Source organism: Zonotrichia albicollis, chromosome 30, assembly GCF_047830755.1.
Source record: "Zonotrichia albicollis isolate bZonAlb1 chromosome 30, bZonAlb1.hap1, whole genome shotgun sequence".
Lineage (NCBI taxonomy): Eukaryota > Metazoa > Chordata > Aves > Passeriformes > Passerellidae > Zonotrichia > Zonotrichia albicollis.
Genome location: NC_133848.1, coordinates 6,131,050 through 6,148,365, shown reverse-complemented (window position 1 = coordinate 6,148,365; position 17,316 = coordinate 6,131,050). Strand labels below are relative to the sequence as shown.

At 45.8% G+C, this 17,316-nt stretch overlaps 2 protein-coding genes across 7 annotated transcripts in view; one reads left to right on the top strand and one right to left on the bottom strand.

Annotated features, from left to right (window-relative positions):
• The window catches only part of NCSTN (nicastrin), a 51,597-nt gene extending 39,464 nt beyond the window's left edge, over nt 1-12,133 (bottom strand). For 5 of the 6 annotated variants that reach the window (XM_074529745.1, XM_074529744.1, XM_074529747.1 and 2 more), the window contains exons 1-4: nt 11,857-12,133; nt 11,530-11,634; nt 4,602-4,725; nt 203-321 (exon numbers count right to left, since the gene is read on the bottom strand). In XM_074529745.1, coding sequence (XP_074385846.1) covers nt 203-321; nt 4,602-4,725; nt 11,530-11,634; nt 11,857-12,118 — 610 coding nt within the window. In that variant the 5' untranslated portion in view covers nt 12,119-12,133. The remainder of the gene's footprint in view (nt 1-202; nt 322-4,601; nt 4,726-11,529; nt 11,635-11,856) is intronic. The other variant, XM_074529749.1, reaches the window with a different exon arrangement.
• COPA (COPI coat complex subunit alpha) overlaps nt 12,024-17,316 on the top strand; it is a 59,296-nt gene continuing 54,003 nt past the window's right edge. The window contains exons 1-3 of the mRNA XM_074529742.1: nt 12,024-12,156; nt 16,064-16,177; nt 17,221-17,294. Of these exons, the coding sequence (XP_074385843.1) occupies nt 12,117-12,156; nt 16,064-16,177; nt 17,221-17,294 (228 nt within the window). The 5' untranslated portion in view covers nt 12,024-12,116. The remainder of the gene's footprint in view (nt 12,157-16,063; nt 16,178-17,220; nt 17,295-17,316) is intronic.

Here is a 17,316-nt window from a genome sequence, read left to right as displayed (position 1 = left end):
AAAAAAAGGGGAAAAAATGGGGAAAAAATGGGGAAAAAATGGAGGAAAAATGGAGGAAAAATGGAGGAAAAAATGGGGAAATAATGGGGAAAAAAATGGGAAAAAAATGGGAAAAAAATGGGAAAAAAATGGGAAAAAATGAGGAAAAAATGGGAAAAAAATGGGAAAAAAGCAGAGGGGAAAAGTTGGGAATTTTGCTCACCAAATCCATCGTTGGGACATTTCAATCCTGGGGAAAATCCTTGGGAAGGGGCCGGAGAGGCAGCGGCCACGGCCAGGCCCGAAATCCGGGAGGATCCTTTCAGCTGCATCAAAATCTCCCTGGAAATGGGGAAAAAAAGCTGGAATTTGGGATTTATCCATGGAAAATTGAAATCTGGGGATGAAACAAGGGAATGAAGGAAAAATCCTGGGATTTTAATTTTGAAAGGGCCCAAAATGTTGGAAAAATAACGAGGTTGGAAATCCGGGAATTTCTCCTCAGGTACAGGAAAATCTCCCTGGAAATGGGGGAAAAGGCTGGAATTTGGGATTTATCCATGGAAAATTGAATTCCCACCTGGAAAAGGGGATTTGATCCCAGATTTTGAGGGAATTCCCAGCTGGAAAAGGGATTTGATCCCGGATTTTGAGGGAATTGGAAAAGGGGATTTGATCCCGGATTTTGAGGGAATTGGAAAAGGGGATTTGATCCCGGATTTTGAGGGAATTGGAAAAGGGGATTTGATCCTGAATTTTGAAGGAATTCCCACCTGGAGAAGGGGATTTGATCCCAGGTTTTGAAGGAATTGGAAAAAGGGATTTGATCCTGGATTTTGAGGGAATTGGAAAAGGGGATTTGATCCCAAATTTTGAAGGAATTCCCACCTGGAGAAGGGGATTTGATCCCGGATTTTGAGGGAATTGGAAAAGGGGATTTGATCCCAAATTTTGAAGGAATTCCCACCTGGAGAAGGGGATTTGATCCCGGATTTTGAGGGAATTGGAAAAGGGATTTGATCCAGGATTTTGAGGAATTCCCACCTGGAAAAGGGGATTTGACCCGGGATTTTGGGGGAATTGGAGAAGGGGATTTGATCCCAGATTTTTGAAGGAATTCCCACCTGGAAAAGGGGATTTAATCCCAGATTTTAAAGGAATTCCCACCTGGAGAAGGGGATTTGATCCCAGATTTTGAGGGAATTCCCACCTGGAGAAGGGGATTTGATCCCAGATTTTTGAAGGAATTCCAACCTGGAGAAGAGGATTTGATCCTGGATTTTTGAGGGAATTCCCATCCGGAAAAAGGGATTTAATCCCGGATTTTGAGGGAATTCCCACCTGGAAAAAGGGGATTTGATCCCAAATTTTGAGGAATTCCCACCTGGAGAAGGGGATTTGATCCTGAATTTTGAGGGAATTGGAAAAGGGGATTTGATCCCGGATTTTGAGGGAATTGGAAAAAGAGATTTGATCCCAGATTTTAAAGGAATTCCCACCTGGAAAAGGGGATTTGATCCCGGATTTTGAGGGAATTGGAAAAGGGGATTTGATCCTGGATTTTGAGGGAATTCCCACCTGAAAAAGGGGATTTGATCCTGGATTTTGAAGGAATTGGAAAAGGGGATTTGATCCTGGATTTTTAGGAATTCCCACCTGGAAAAAGGGATTTAATCCCAGATTTTGAGGGATTCCCACCTGGAAAAGGGGATTTAATCCCAAATTTTGAGGGAATTCCCACCTGGAAAAAGGGATTTAATCCCAAATTTTGAAGGAATTGGAAAAGGGGATTTGATCCTGAATTTTGAGGGAATTCCCAGCTGGAAAAAGGGATTTGATCCTGGATTTTGGAGGAATTGGAAAAAGGGATTTGATCCCAGATTTTGAGGAATTCCCACCTGGAGAAGGGGATTTGATCCCGGATTTTGAGGGAATTGGAAAAGGGGATTTGATCCTGGATTTTAAAGGAATTCCCACCTGGAAAAGGGGATTTGATCCCGGATTTTGAGGGAATTGAAAAAGAGGATTTAATCCCAAATTTTGAGGGAATTCCCACCTGGAAAAGGGGATTTGATCCCGGATTTTAAAGGAATTCCCACCTGGAAAAGGGGATTTGATCCCGGATTTGGAGGGAATTGGAAAAGGGGATTTGATCCCGGATTTTGAGGGAATTCCCACCTGGAAAAGGGGATTTGATCCCGGATTTTAGGAATTCCCACCTGGAAAAGGGGATTTGATCCCGGATTTTGAGGGAATTCCCATCTGGAAAAAGGGATTTAATCCCGGATTTTAGGAATTCCCACCTGGAAAAGGGGATTTGATCCCAGATTTTTGAGGGAATTCCCATCCGGAAAAAGGGATTTGATCCCGGATTTTGAGGAATTCCCACCTGGAGAAGGGGATTTGATCCCGGATTTTGAAGGAATTGGAGAAGGGGATTTGATCCTGAATTTTGAAGGAATTCCCACCTGGAAAAGGGGATTTGATCCTGAATTTTGAGGGAACTGGAGAAGGGGATTTGATCCCGGATTTTGAGGAATTCCCACGTGGAGAAGGGGATTTGATCCCGGATTTTGAGGGAACGGGAAAAGGGGATTTGATCCCCGATTTTAAAGGGGAAAAGGGGATTTGATCCTGGATTTTGAAGGAATTGGAAAAGGGGATTTGATCCCGGATTTTTGAGGAATTCCCACCTGGAGAAGGGGATTTGATCCCAGATTTTGAGGAATTCCCACCTGGAAAAGGGGATTTAATCCCAGATTTCTGAAGGAATTCCCACCTGGAAAAAGGGATTTGATCCCGGAATTTTAGGAATTCCCACCTGGAAAAGGGGATTTAATCCCGGATTTTTGAGGAATTCCCACCTGGAAAAGGGGATTTGATCCTGGATTTGAAGGAATTGGAAAAGGGGATTTGATCCCAAATTTTGAGGGAATTCCCACCTGGAGAAGGGGATTTGATCCCGGATTTTGGGGGAATTGGAAAAGGGGATTTGATCCTCAATTTTTGAGGGAATTCCCACCTGGAGAAGGGGATTTGATCCTGAATTTTAAGGGAATTGAAAAGGGGATTTGATCCTGAATTTTAAGGGAATTGAAAAGGGGATTTGATCCTGAATTTTGAGGGATTCCCACCTGGAAAAAGGGATTTAATCCCAGATTTTGAAGGAATTCCCAGCTGGAAAAGAGGATTTGATCCCAAATTTTGAGGGATTCCCACCTGGAAAAGGGATTTGATCCCAGATTTTGAGGGAATTGGAAAAGGGGATTTGATCCCAGATTTTGGAGGAATTCCCACCTGGAAAAAGGGATTTGATCCCGAATTTTGGAGGAATTGGAAAAGGAGATTTGATCCCGAATTTTGAGGGATTCCCACCTGGAGAAGGGGATTTGATCCCGGATTTTGAAGGAATTAGAAAAGGGGATTTGATCCCAGATTTTGAAGGAATTCCCACCTGGAGAAGGGGATTTGATCCCGGATTTTGAGGGAATTGGAAAAGGGATTTGATCCTGGATTTTTGAGGGAATTCCCACCTGGAAAAGGGGATTTAATCCAGATTTTGAGGGAATTGGAAAAGGGGATTTGATCCTGAATTTTGAGGGATTCCCACCTGGAAAAGGGGATTTGATCCCGGATTTTGAGGGAATTGGAAAAGAGGATTTGATCCCGGATTTTGAGGGATTCCCACCTGGAGAAGGGGATTTGATCCCGGATTTTGAAGGAATTCCCAGCTGGAAAAGGGGATCTGATCCCAGATTGGGAATTCCCACCTGGAAAAAGGGATTTGATCCCGGATTTTGAGGGATTGGAGAAGGGGATTTGATCCCGGATTTTGAGGGAATTGGAGAAGGGGATTTGATCCCGGATTTTAAAGGAATTCCCACCTGGAGAAGGGGATTTGATCCCAAATTTTGAGGGAATTGGAAAGGGGGATTTGATCCCGAATTTTGAGGGAATTCCCACCTGGAAAAGGGGATTTGATCCCGGATTTTGAGGGAATTGGAAAAAGGGATTTGATCCCAGATTTTGAGGGAATTCCCAGCTGGAAAAGGGGATTTAATCCCAGATTTTGAGGGAATTGGAAAAGGGGATTTGATCCCAGATTTTAAAGGGGAAAAGGGGATTTGATCCCGGATTTTGAGGGAATTCCTACCAGGAAAAAGGGATTTGATCCCGGATTTTGAGGGAATTCCCACCTGGAGAAGGGGATTTGATCCCGGATTTTGAGGGAATTGGAAAAGGGGATTTGATCCCGGATTTTGAAGGAATTGGAAAAGGGGATTTGATCCTGGATTTTGAGGGAATTGGAAAAGGGGATTTGATCCTGGGTTTTGAGGGAATTGGAGAAAGGGATTTGATCCCGGATTGGGAATTCCCACCTGCAAAAGGGGATTTGATCCTGAATTTTAAGGGAACGGGAAAAGGGGATTTGATCCCCGATTTTGGAAGAATTCCCAGCTGGATAAAGGGATTTGATCCTGGATTTTGAAGGAATTCCCACCTGGAGAAGGAGATTTGATCCTGAATTTTGAGGGAACTGGAAAAGGGGATTTGATCCTGGATTTGAGGGAATTCCCATCCAGAAAAAGGGATTTAATCCCAGATTTTAAAGGAATTCCCACCTGGAGAAGAGGCTCCCGTCCAGCAGCACCATGTAGGGCGGGTTGGGGCCCTCGGCCAGGGCCCAGTGCAGGTCCTGCTCCTGCTCCACCACGTGGATCACCCCGGTGTCACCGCTCAGCGAGGCTGCGGGGAAATGGAGAGAATTCCCAGGAAAAATCCACGGGATTCCCAAAATTCCCAGGAAAAATCCATGGGTTCCCAAAATTCCCACCAAAAAATCCATGGGTTTCCCAAAACTCCCACCGAAAATCCACGGGTTTCCCAAAATTCCCACCAAAAAACCCACGGGTTTCTCAAAATTCCCACTGAAAATCCATGGATTCCCACAAAAAATCCACAGGGTTCCCAAAATTCCCACAAAAAATCCACAGGATTCCCACTGAAAATCCACAGGGTTCCCAAAATTCCCAGGAAAAATCCATGGGATCCCCAACATTCCCACAAAAAATCCATGGGTTTCCAAAATTCCCACCAAAAATCCATGGGTTTCCATGGAATAGCAGGGCAGAGAAGTGAGGGGGAGATGTGGGGTGGAAATGTGGGAATTGTTCCCTCAGAATTCCCAAAATACCCAAGAAAAATCCATGGGTTTCCATGGAATAGCAGGGCAGGGGGATGAGGGGTTGAGGGGAAAAGGTGTGGGGTGGAAATTTGGGATTTGTCCCCTCAGAATTCCCAAAATTCCCACAAAAATCCATGGGATCCTCAACATTCCCACCAAAAAATCCATGGGTTTCCCAAAATTCCCAGGAAAAAATCCATGGGTTCCCAAAATTCCCAGGAAAAATCCATGGAATTCCCAAAATTCCCAGGAAAAATCCACGGGTTTCCCAAAATTCTCACCAAAAATCCACGGGGTTCCCAAAATTCCCACCGAAAATCCACAGGATTCCCACCGAAAATCCACGGGGTTCCCAAAAAACCCAGGAAAAATCCACGGGATCCCCAAAATTCCCACAAAAAAATCCATGGGTTTCCAAAATTCCCACAAAAAAATCCATGGGTTTCCAAAATTCCCACTGAAAATCCATGGGTTTCCCAAAATTCCCACTGAAAATCCATGGATTCCCACCGAAAATCCACAGGGTTCCCAAATATTCCCACAAAAAATCCACAGGATTCCCACCAAAAATCCACGGGTTTCCCAAAATTCCCACCAAAAAAACCCATGGGTTCCCAAAATTCCCACTGAAAAACCAGGGGTTCCCAAAATTCCCAGGAAAAATCCACGGGATCCCAAAATTCCCAGGAAAAATCCACGGGATTCCCAAAATTCCCAGGAAAAATCCACGGAATTCCCAACATTCCCAGGAAAAATCCACGGAATTCCCAACATTCCCAGGAAAAATCCATGGGTTCCCAAAATTCCCAGGAAAAATCCACGGAATTCCCAACATTCCCAGGAAAAATCCATGGGTTTCCCAAAATTCCCACAAAAAATCCACAGGGTCCCCAAAATTCCCACTGAAAATCCATGGGTTCCCAAAATTCCCAGGAAAAATCCACGGGATCCCAACATTCCCACGGAAAATCCATGGGTTTCCCAACATTCCCACCAAAAAATCCATGGGTTTCCAAACATTCCCACCGAAAATCCACAGGATTCCCACCGAAAATCCACAGGTTTCCCAAAATTCCCACAAAAAATCCACAGGGTTCCCACTGAAAATCCACGGATTTCCCAAAATTCCCAGGAAAAAATCCATGGGTTCCCAAAATTCCCACCAAAAAATCCACGGGTTTCCCAAAATTCCCACCGAAAATCCATTGGTTCCCAACATTCCCACCAAAAAAATCCATGGATTCCCAAAATTCCCACTGAAAATCCACGGGATCCCCAACATTCCCACCGAAAATCCACGGGTTTCCCAAAATTCCCAGGAAAAATCCATGAATTCTCATGGAATATCATGGCAGGGGGATGAGGGGTTGAGGGGAAGAGATGTGGGGTGGAAATGTGGGAATTGTCCCCTCAGAATTCCACAAATTACACAAAATCCTGAGGTTTTCCATTGAAAAGCAGAGGAGAAAGGTGAGGAGGAGCTGAGGGGTGGAAATTTGGGATTTGTTCCCTCAGAATTCCCAAAATTCCCACAAAAATCCATGGGTTTCCCAAAACTCCCAGGAAAAATCCACGGGATCCCAAAATTCCCAGGAAAAATCCATGGGATCCCCAACATTCCCACCAAAAATTAATGGGTTTCCCAAAATTCCCACAAAAAATCCATGGGTTTCCATGGAATAGCAGGGGAGTGGGGTGAGGGAGAGCTGTGAGGTGGAAATGTGGGATTTGTCCCCTCAGAATTCCCAAAAATCTCTGGAAAAGATGGGAAGGAGGTGAAGGATTTAGGGAAAAGTTGTGAGGTGAAAATATGGGAATTGTTCCCTCAGAATTCCCAAAATTCCCACAAAAATCCATGGGTTCCCATGGAATAGTTGGGGAGAGGGGTGAGGGAGAGATGTGGGGTGGAAATGTGGGAATTGTTCCCTCAGAATTCCCAAAATTCCCAGGAAAAATCCATGGATTCTCATGGAATACCATGGCAGGGGAATGAGGGATTGAGGGGAAGAGGTGTGGGGTGGAAATTTGGGATTTGTCCCCTCAGAATTCCCAAAATTCCCACCAAAAATCCATGGGTTTCCATGGAATAGCAGGGGAGAGAAGTGAGGGGAAGATGTGGGGTGGAAATGTGGGAATTGTTCCCTCAGAATTCCTAAAATTCCCACAAAAAATCCATGGGTTTCCATGGAATAGTTGGGGAGAGGGGTGAGAGAGAGCTGAGGGGTGGAAATGTGGGAATTGTCCCCTCAGAATTCCCAAAATTCCCACAAAAATCCATGGTTTCCCAAAATTCCCACTGAAAATCCATGGGTTCCCAAAATTCCCAGGAAAAATCCACGGGATCCCAAAATTCCCACTGAAAATCCACAGGTTTCCAAACATTCCCACCAAAAAATCCACAGGTTTCCCAAAATTCCCAGGAAAATCCATGGATTCCCATGGAATAGCAGGGGAGAGGGGTGAGTGGGAGATTTGGGGTGGAAATGTGGGATTTGTCCCCTCAGAATTCCCAAAATTCCCACAAAAATCCACGGGTTTCCCAAAATTCCCAGGAAACATCCATGGGATCCCCAACATTCCCACAAAAAATCCATGGGTTCCCAAAATTCCCACGGAAAATCCATGGGTTTCCCAAAATTCCCACCAAAAAATCCATGGGTTCCCAAAATTCCCACAAAAATCCATGGGTTCCCATGGAATAGCAGGGCAGGGGGATGAGGGATTGAGGCGAAGAGGTGTGGGGTGGAAATGTGGAATTTTTACCCTCAGAATTCCCAAAATTCCCTGGAAAACCAAGGCAGAGACCTGAGGGATTTAGGGAAAAGCCGTAGAGTGAAAATGTGGAATTTTTACCCTCAGAATTCCCAAAATTTCCACAAAAACCCATGGATTCTCATGGAATAGTTGGAGACAGGAGTGAGGGGGAGATTTGGGGTGGAAATTTGGGATTTGTCCCCTCAGAATTCCCAAAATTCCCACAAAAAATCCATGGATTCCCATAGAACACCATGGCAGGGGGATGAGGGGTTGAGGGGAAGAGATGAGGGGTGGAAATGTGGGAATTGTTCCCTCAGAATTCCCAAAATTCCCACAAAAATCCATGGGTTTCCACGGAATAGCAAGGGAGAAGGGTCAGGGGGAGCTGTGAGGTGGAAATGTGGGATTTGTTCCTCAGAATTCCCAAAATTCCCTGGAAAACCAAGGAAGAGAGCTGAGGGAATTAGGGAAGAGCTGTGGGGTGGAAATGTGGGAATTGTCCCCTCACAATTCCCAAAATTCCCACAAAAATCCATGGGTTTCCATGGAATAGCAGGGGAGAGAAGTGAGGGGGAGATGTGGGGTGGAAATGTGGGAATTGTTCCCTCAGAATTCCCAAAATTCCCACAAAAATCCATGGGATCCCCAACATTCCCACCAAAAAATCCATGGGTTTCCCAAAATTCCCACTGAAAATCCACAGATTTCCCAAAATTCCCACTGAAAATCCACAGGTTTCCCAAAATTCCCACCAAAAATCCATGGGTTTCCAAAATTCCCACCGAAAATCCATGGGTTTCCCAAAATTCCCACAAAAAATCCACAGGGTTCCCAAAATTCCCACTGAAAATCCATGGGTTTCCATGGAATAGTTGGGGAGAGGAGTGAGGGGGAGATTTGGGGTGGAAATGTGGGATTTGTCCCCTCAGAATTCCCAAAATTCCCACAAAAAAATCCATGGGTTCCCAAAATTCCCACTGAAAATCCATGGGTTCCCAAAATTCCCAGGAAAAATCCATGGGTTTCCATGGAATAGCAGGGGAGAAGGGTGAGAGAGAGCTGTGGGGTGGAAATTTGGGATTTGTTCCCTCAGAATTCCCAAAATTCCCACAAAAATCCATGGATTCCCATGGAATAGCTGGGGAGAGAAGTGAGGGAGAGATGTGGGGTGGAAATGTGGGAATTGTCCCCTCAGAATTCCCAAAATTCCCACAAAAATCCACGGGTTCCCAAAATTCCCACTGAAAATCCATGGGTTTCCCAAAATTCCCACAAAAAATCCATGGGTTCCCAAAATTCCCACAAAAAATCCATGGGTTTCCCAAAATTCCCACAAAAAATCCATGGGTTTCCCAAAATTCCCACTGAAAATCCATGGGTTCCCCAAAATTCCCAGGAAAAATCCATAGGTTTCCATGGAATAGCAGGGCAGGGGATGAGGGATTGAAGGGAAGAGGTGTGGGGTGGAAATGTGGGATTTGTCCCCTCAGAATTCCCAAAATTCCCACAAAAAATCCATGGGTTCCCAAAATTCCCACCAAAAAATCCATGGGTTTCCCAAAATTCCCACCGAAAATCCATGGGATCCCCAACATTCCCACAAAAAATCCATGGGTTCCCAAAATTCCCACCAGAAATCCATGGGTTTCCCAAAATTCCCACCAAAAAATCCATGGGTTTCCCAAAATTCCCAGGAAAAATCCATGGGTTTCCCAAAATTCCCACTGAAAAATCCATGGGTTTCCCAAAATTCCCACTGAAAATCCATGGATTCCCACAAAAAATCCACAGGGTTCCCAAAATTCCCACAAAAATCCATGGGTTCCCACCGAAAATCCACGGGTTTCCCAAAATTCCCAGGAAAAATCCACGGGTTTCCCAAAATTCCCACCAAAAAATCCATGGGTTCCCCAACATTCCCACTGAAAATCCATGGGATCCCAAAATTCCCACTGAAAATCCACAGGGTTCCCAAAATTCCCAGGAAAAATCCATGGTTTCCCAAAATTCCCACAAAAAAATCCACAGGGTTCCCAAAATTCCCAGGAAAAATCCATGGATGCCCAAAATTCCCACCAAAAATCCACGGGTTTCACAAAATTCCCACTGAAAATCCATGGGTTCCCAAAATTCCCACCAAAAATCCATGGGTTCCCAAAATTCCCAGGAAAAATCCATGGGTTTCCCAAAATTCCCACAGAAAATCCATGGGTTCCCAAAATTCCCACAAAAAATCCATGGGTTCCCAAAATTCCCACTGAAAATCCACAGGTTTCCAAACATTCCCAGGAAAAATCCACGGGTTCCCAAAATTCCCACAAAAAATCCATGGGTTCCCAAAATTCCCAGGAAAAATCCATGGGTTTCCATGGAATAGCAGGGCAGGGGGATGAGGGGTTGAGGGGAAGAGGTGTGGGGTGGAAATGTGGGAATTGTCCCCTCAGAATTCCCAAAATTCCCAGGAAAAATCCATGGGTTCCCAACATTCCCAGGAAAAATCCATGGAATTCCCAAAATTCCCAGGAAAAATCCACAGGGTTCCCAAAATTCCCACAAAAAATCCATGGGTTCCCAAAATTCCCACCAAAAAATCCATGGTTTCCCAAAATTCCCACTGAAAATCCATGGGTTTCCCAAAATTCCCACCAAAAAATCCATGGGTTCCCAAAATTCCCACTGAAAATCCATGGGTTTCCCAAAATTCCCAGGAAAAATCCATGGATTCCCATGGAATAGCTGAGGAGAGGAGTGAGGGGGAGATTTGGGGTGGAAATTTGGGATTTGTCCCCTCAGAATTCCCAAAATTCCCACAAAAACCAAGGCAGAGACCTGAGAGATTTAGGGAAGAGCCACAGAGTGAAAATGTGGGATTTGTCCCCTCAGAATTCCAGGGAATTACACAAAATCCTGAGGTTTTCCATGGAAAAGCAGGGGAGAGGAGTGAGGGAGAGATTTGGGGTGGAAATTTGGGATTTGTCCCCTCAGAATTCCCAAAATTCCCACAAAAACCAAGCCAGAGACCTGAGAGATTTAGGGAAAAGCCGTAGAGCGAAAATGTGGAATTGTTGCCCTCAGAATTCCCAAAATTCCCACGAAAATCCATGGGTTCCCAAAATTCCCACAAAAAATCCATGAGTTTCCATGGAATAGCAAGGGAGAAGAGTGAGGGGGAGATTTGGGGTGGAAATTTGGGATTTGTCCCCTCAGAATTCCCAAAAATCTCTGGAAAAGATGGGAAGGAGGTGAAGGATTTAGGGAAAAGTTGTGAGGTGAAAATATGGGAATTGTTCCCTCAGAATTCCCAAAATTCCCACAGAAACCCATGGATTTCCATGGAATAGCAAGGGAGAGGAGTGAGGGGGAGATTTGGGGTGGAAATTTGGGATTTGTCCCCTCAGAATTCCCAAAATTCCCACAAAACCCAAGGCAGAGACCTGAGGGGCTCTGACCCTGCAGCATCACCCCGAGGCTCCCTCAGCCACCCCAACATTCCCAAATTCCCAAAAATTCCCAAATTCCCGTTGATCTCACACTGGCAGGGCGGCTCCCTCACACCCCCAGCATTCCCAAATTCCCAAAAATTCCCAGAAATTCCCAGGATTTCTCACACTGGCAGCCGATCTGGTGCGTGGCGTTGAGCAGGCGCACGCAGGGCGCGGTGTGGTTCAGGGAGATGTAAATCTTCCTGTGAACTGAGTTCCCCTGGCAGGAACCTGGAAAATGGGAAAAAATGGGATAAAACCTGGGAATGGGGCTGGGAAAAGCGGGATTAGAGACTGGGAATGGGCTGGGATCAGGGACCGGGAATGGGCCGGGGAAAGCGGGATCAGCGAGGGACACGGGGACCCCAAAAGGGGAACGGGGACCCCAGAAGGGACACGGGGACCCCAAAAGCGCCCCCCGGGCCGCCCCTCCCCGCTCCCCTCAGGCCTCACCCGCCGCCAGCGCGGCCACGAGCAGCGCTCGGAGCATCCCCATGGAACTCCGGGCCGTTCCCGTGGAACTCCGGGATATTCCCGTTAAATCCCGGCCCGGCCCCGCCGCCATCACCGCCCGCGGCACCTCCACTTCCGCCTCCCACTTCCGGCATCCGGCGGAAGTGACGCAAGAAGGAGGAAGCAGCGGTGTCGCTTCCGGGGCGGTCCCGCGGTGCCGACGTGGAGGTTCCGGGCTGAGGCCGGGCCGGGTTGGGACCATGTTGACCAAATTCGAGACCAAATCCGCGCGGGTGAAAGGTGAAAAACCGGGATAAAAACGGGATAGAACCGGGAAAAACTGGGATAAACTGGGATAAACTGGGATAGAGCGGGGTGCGGGCGTGGGGAGGCGGAACTATGGGGGAAGGTGCGAGTCCGTTATGGAGGGAGGGCCGGGAGCGGCTGGAGGGGGAATGGAGGGGACGGGGGAACGGGGGCGATTTGGGGTTTTATCCATGGGAATTTGGGGTTTGATCCCGGGGGGATTTGGGGTCTGATACAGGGGGGATTTGGGGTTTGATCCCGGGGGGATTTGGGGTCTGATACAGGGGGGATTTGGGGTTTGATCCCGGAGAATTTGGGGTTTGATCCTGGAGGGATTTGGGGTTTTATTCAGGGGGAATTTGGGGTCTGATCCAGGGGGATTTGGAGTTTGATCCTGGGGGGATTTGGGGTTTTATTCAGGGGGATTTGGGGTTTTATCCTGGAGGAATTTGGGGTCTGATCCCGGGGGGATTTGGGGTCTGATCCTGGGGGGATTTGGGGTCTGATCCTGGAGGATTTGGGGTTTGATCTTGGGGGATTTGGGATTTTATCCTGGAGGAATTTGGGATTTTATTCAGGGGGATTTGGGGTCTGATCCTGAGGAATTTGGGGTTTTATTCAGGGGGATTTGGGGTCTGATCCTGGGGGGATTTGGGGTCTGATCCTGAGGAATTTGGGGTTTTATTCAGGGGGATTTGGGGTCTGATCCTGGGGGGATTTGGGGTCTGATCTTGGGGAATTTGGGGTCTGATCCCGGGGGGATTTGGGGTCTGATCTTGGGGAATTTGGGGTCTGATCCCGGGGGGATTTGGGGTTTTATTCAGGGGGATCTGGGGTCCGATCCTGGAGGAATTTGGGGTCTGATCCTGGGGGGATTTGGGGTCTGATCCTGGGGGGATTTGGGGTCTGATCCTGAGGGAATTTGGGGTTTGATCCCGGGGGGATTTGGGGTCTGATCCCGAGGGAATTTGGGGTTTTATTCAGGGGGATTTGGGGTTTGATCCCGGGGGAATTTGGGGTTTGATCCCGGGTTTTCCAAGGTTTATTTCCCAAGATTTTCCCAATGTTTTCCCAGGTTTATTTCCCAGGGTTTTCCCACGTTTATTTCCCACTCTTTTCTCAGGTTAATTTCGTTTCCCAGGTTTATTTCCCACCTTTCCCGGGTTTGTCACTTTTTCCCAGGTTTATTTCCCGGGTTTTTCCCAGGATTTTCCCAGGTTTATTTCCCACCCTTTTCCCAGGGTTTTCCCTTTTTTTTTCCCATTTTTTCCCACTCCCTTCCTCATCCCTTTCCAGGTTTATTTCCTGCGTTTTTCCCAGGTTTTTCTCACCCTTTTCCCAGGTTTTTCCCCATCCTTTCCCAGCCCTTCCCCGGCTTTTTCCCAGGTTTTTTTCCCACTTTTTTCCCAGGTTTTCCCCAGAGTTTTTCCCACCCTTTCCCAGTTTTATTTCCCAGGTTTTTCCAGGTTTTTCCCCATCCTTTCCCAGCCCTTTTCCAGGTTTTTCCCAGGATTTTTTCCCCACGCTTTTCCTGGGTTTTCCCAGGTTTATTCCCAGGTTTATTTCCCACACTTTCCCAGTTTTTTTCCCAGGTTTTTTCCAATTTTTTCCAGTTTTTTCTCACCCTTTTCCCAGGTTTTTTCCCATTTTTTCCCACCCCTTTCCTCCTCCTTTTCCCGGTTTATTTCCTGCGTTTTTCCCAGGTTTTCCCACCCTTTTCCCAGCTTTATTTCCCACTTTTCCCCAGGTTTATTTCCCACACTTTCCCAGGGTTTTCCCAATTTTTTCCAGTTTTTTTTTCCAGTTTTTTCTCGCCCTTTTTGCAGGTTTTTTGCCATCCATTCTCCACCTTTTCCAAGTTTTTTTTTCCATTTTTTTCCACCCCTTTCCTCACTCTTTCCCAGGTTTATTTCCTGCATTTTTCCCAGGTTTGTTTCCCACACTTCCCCAGGTTTTTCCCAGTTTTTTCCAGTTTTTTTTCCCAGTTTTTTCTCACCCTTTTCCCAGGGTTTTTCCCATCCATTCCCCACCTTTTCCCAGCTTTATTTCCCATTTTTTCCCACCCTTTTCCCGGCTTTATTTCCCACTTTTCCCAAGGTTTTTTCCATTTTTTTTCCATTTTTTTCTCACTCTTTTCCCAGGGTTTTTCCCATCCATTCCCCGCATTTTCCCAGCTTTATTTCCCATTTTTCCCCACCCTTTTCCCAGCTTTATTTCCCACTTTTCCCCAGGTTTTTTCCATTTTTTTTCCAGTTTTTTTTCCCATTTTTCCCACCCCTTTCCTCCTCCTTTTCCCGGTTTATTTCCTCCGTTTTTCCCATTTTTCCCCACCCTTTTCCCAGCTTTATTTCCCATTTTTCCCCATGTTTTTTCCATTTTTTTTTCCATTTTTTTCCCCAGTTTTTTCTCACCCTTTTCCCAGGGTTTTTCCCATCCATTCCCCGCATTTTCCCAGCTTTATTTCCCATTTTTCCCCACCCTTTTCCCAGCTTTATTTCCCACTTTTCCCCAGGTTTATTTCCCACACTTCCCCAGGGTTTTCCCAGGTTTTTCCCAGTTTTTTCAATTTTTTTTCCCAGTTTTTTCCATTTTTTTTCCCAGTTTTTTCTCACCCTTTTCCCGGGGTTTTTCCCATCCATTCCCCACCCTTTCCCAGCTTTATTTCCCATTTTTTCCCACCCTTTCCCAGCTTTATTTCCCATTTTTCCCCAGGTTTATTTCCCACACTTCCCCAGGGTTTTCCCAGGTTTTTCCCAGTTTTTTCCATTTTTTTCCCAGTTTTTTCTCACCCTTTTCCCAGGGTTTTTCCCATCCATTCCCCACCCTTTCCCAGCTTTATTTCCCACTTTTCCCCAGGTTTTTTCCATTTTTTTCCAGTTTTTTCTCGCCCTTTTCCCAGTTTTTTTCCCATTTTTTCCCACCCCTTTCCTCCTCCTTTTCCCGGTTTATTTCCTGCGTTTTTCCCATTTTTTCCCACCCCTTTCCCAGCTTTATTTCCCACTTTTCCCCAGGTTTATTTCCCACACTTTCCCAGGGTTTTCCCAGTTTTTTCCAGTTTTTTTTTCCAGTTTTTTCTCGCCCTTTTCCCAGGTTTTTTGCCATCTGTTCTCCACCTTTTCCAGGTTTTTTTTCCATTTTTTCCCACCCCTTTCCCAGGTTTATTTCCTGCATTTTTCCCAGGTTTATTTCCCACACTTCCCCAGGGTTTTCCCAGGTTTTTCCCAGTTTTTTCCATTTTTTTTCCCAGTTTTTTCTCACCCTTTTCCCAGGGTTTTTCCCATCCATTCCCCGCCTTTTCCCAGCTTTATTTCCCAGGTTTTCCCACCCCTTTCCCAGCTTTATTTCCCACTTTTCCCCGGGTTTATTTCCCACACTTCCCCAGGGTTTTCCCAGGTTTTTCCCAGTTTTTTTCAGTTTTTTTCCCCAGTTTTTTCTCACCCTTTTCCCAGGGTTTTCCCAGTTTTTTTCCCATTTTTTCCCACCCCTTTCCCAGCTTTATTTCCCACTTTTCCCCAGGTTTTTTCCATTTTTTTTCCAGTTTTTTTCCCAGTTTTTTCTCACCCTTTTCCCAGGGTTTTCCCCATCCATTCCCTGCATTTTCCCAGCTTTATTTCCCATTTTTCCCCACCCTTTTCCCAGCTTTATTTCCCACTTTTCCCCAGGTTTTTTCCATTTTTTTTCCATTTTTTTCCAGTTTTTTTTCACCCTTTTCCCAGGGTTTTTCCCATCCATTCCCCGCATTTTCCCAGCTTTATTTCCCATTTTTTCCCACCCTTTTCCCGGCTTTATTTCCCATCCATTCCCCACCCTTTCCCAGCTTTATTTCCCATTTTTTCCCACCCTTTCCCAGCTTTATTCCCAGTTATTTCCCCACATTTCCCATTTTCCCCTTTTGTTGCAGGGCTGTCGTTCCACCCCAAGCGCCCTTGGGTGCTGAGCAGCCTCCACAACGGCGTCATCCAGCTCTGGGACTATCGCATGTGCACCCTCATCGACAAGTTCGACGAGCACGATGGTAAAGCGGGGGGAAAATGGGGAAAAATGGGGAAAAATGGGGAAAACAGGGGAAAAAATGGGGAAAAAATTGGGGAAAAATGGGGGAAATGGGGAAAAAACGGGGAAAAAATGGGAGAAAACAGAGGGAAAAATAGGGAAAAATGGAAAAAAGCAGGGAAAAAATGGGGGGAAAATGGGGAAAAAATGGGGGGAAATGGAAAAAAATGGGGAAAAAACAGGGAAAAAATGGGAAAAAAACGGGGAAAAATGGGGAAAAAAGCGGGGGAAAAATGGGGAAAAACAGGGAAAAAAATGGGAAAATGGAAAAAATTGGGGAAAAATGGAAAAAAAATGAGGGAAAGAATGGGGGAAAAAATGGGAAAAAAGGGGAAAAAATGGGGGAAAAAACGGGGGAAAAACAGGGAAAAAATTGGGGGAAAATGGGAAAAAAATGGGGAAAAACAGGGAAAAAATGGAAAAAAAACAGGGAAAAAATGGGGAGAAAATGGGGGGAAAATGGAAAAAAATGGGGAAAAAATGGGGGGGAAAAACGGGGGAAAAATGGGGAAAAATGGGGAAAAAACGGGGGAAAAAATGGGGGGAAAATGGAAAAATTGGGGAAAAAATTGGGGAAAAAAGCGAGGAAAAAATGGAAAAAATTGGGGAAAAACGGGGAAAAAATGGAAAAAAACAGGGGAAAAATGGAGGAAAAACGGGGGAAAAAAATGGGAGAAAAAGGGGAAAAATAGGGGAAAAACGGGGGGAAAATGGGGAAAAATGGGGGGAAAACGGGAAAAAATGGAAAAAATGGGGGAATAATGGGGGAAAAACAGGGAAAAAATGGGGAAAAAAGTGGGGAAAAAATGGAAAAAATGGGGGAAAAATAGAAAAAAACAGGGGAAAAAATGGGGAAAAAACGGGGAAAAAATGGGGGAAAATTCCCAAAAAATTGGGGAAAAAATTCCAAAAAATTTGGGGAAAAATCTGGAATTTCCGGGGAGAATTGCTGAAATTTGGGATGAAGAATTCCAGAGGAATTCCAAGGTTTTTATTCCATCCCAGGGCCGGTGCGAGGCATCGACTTCCACAAGCAGCAGCCGCTCTTCGTGTCTGGGGGGGACGATTACAAAATCAAGGTGAAAATTCCCAATTTTCCTT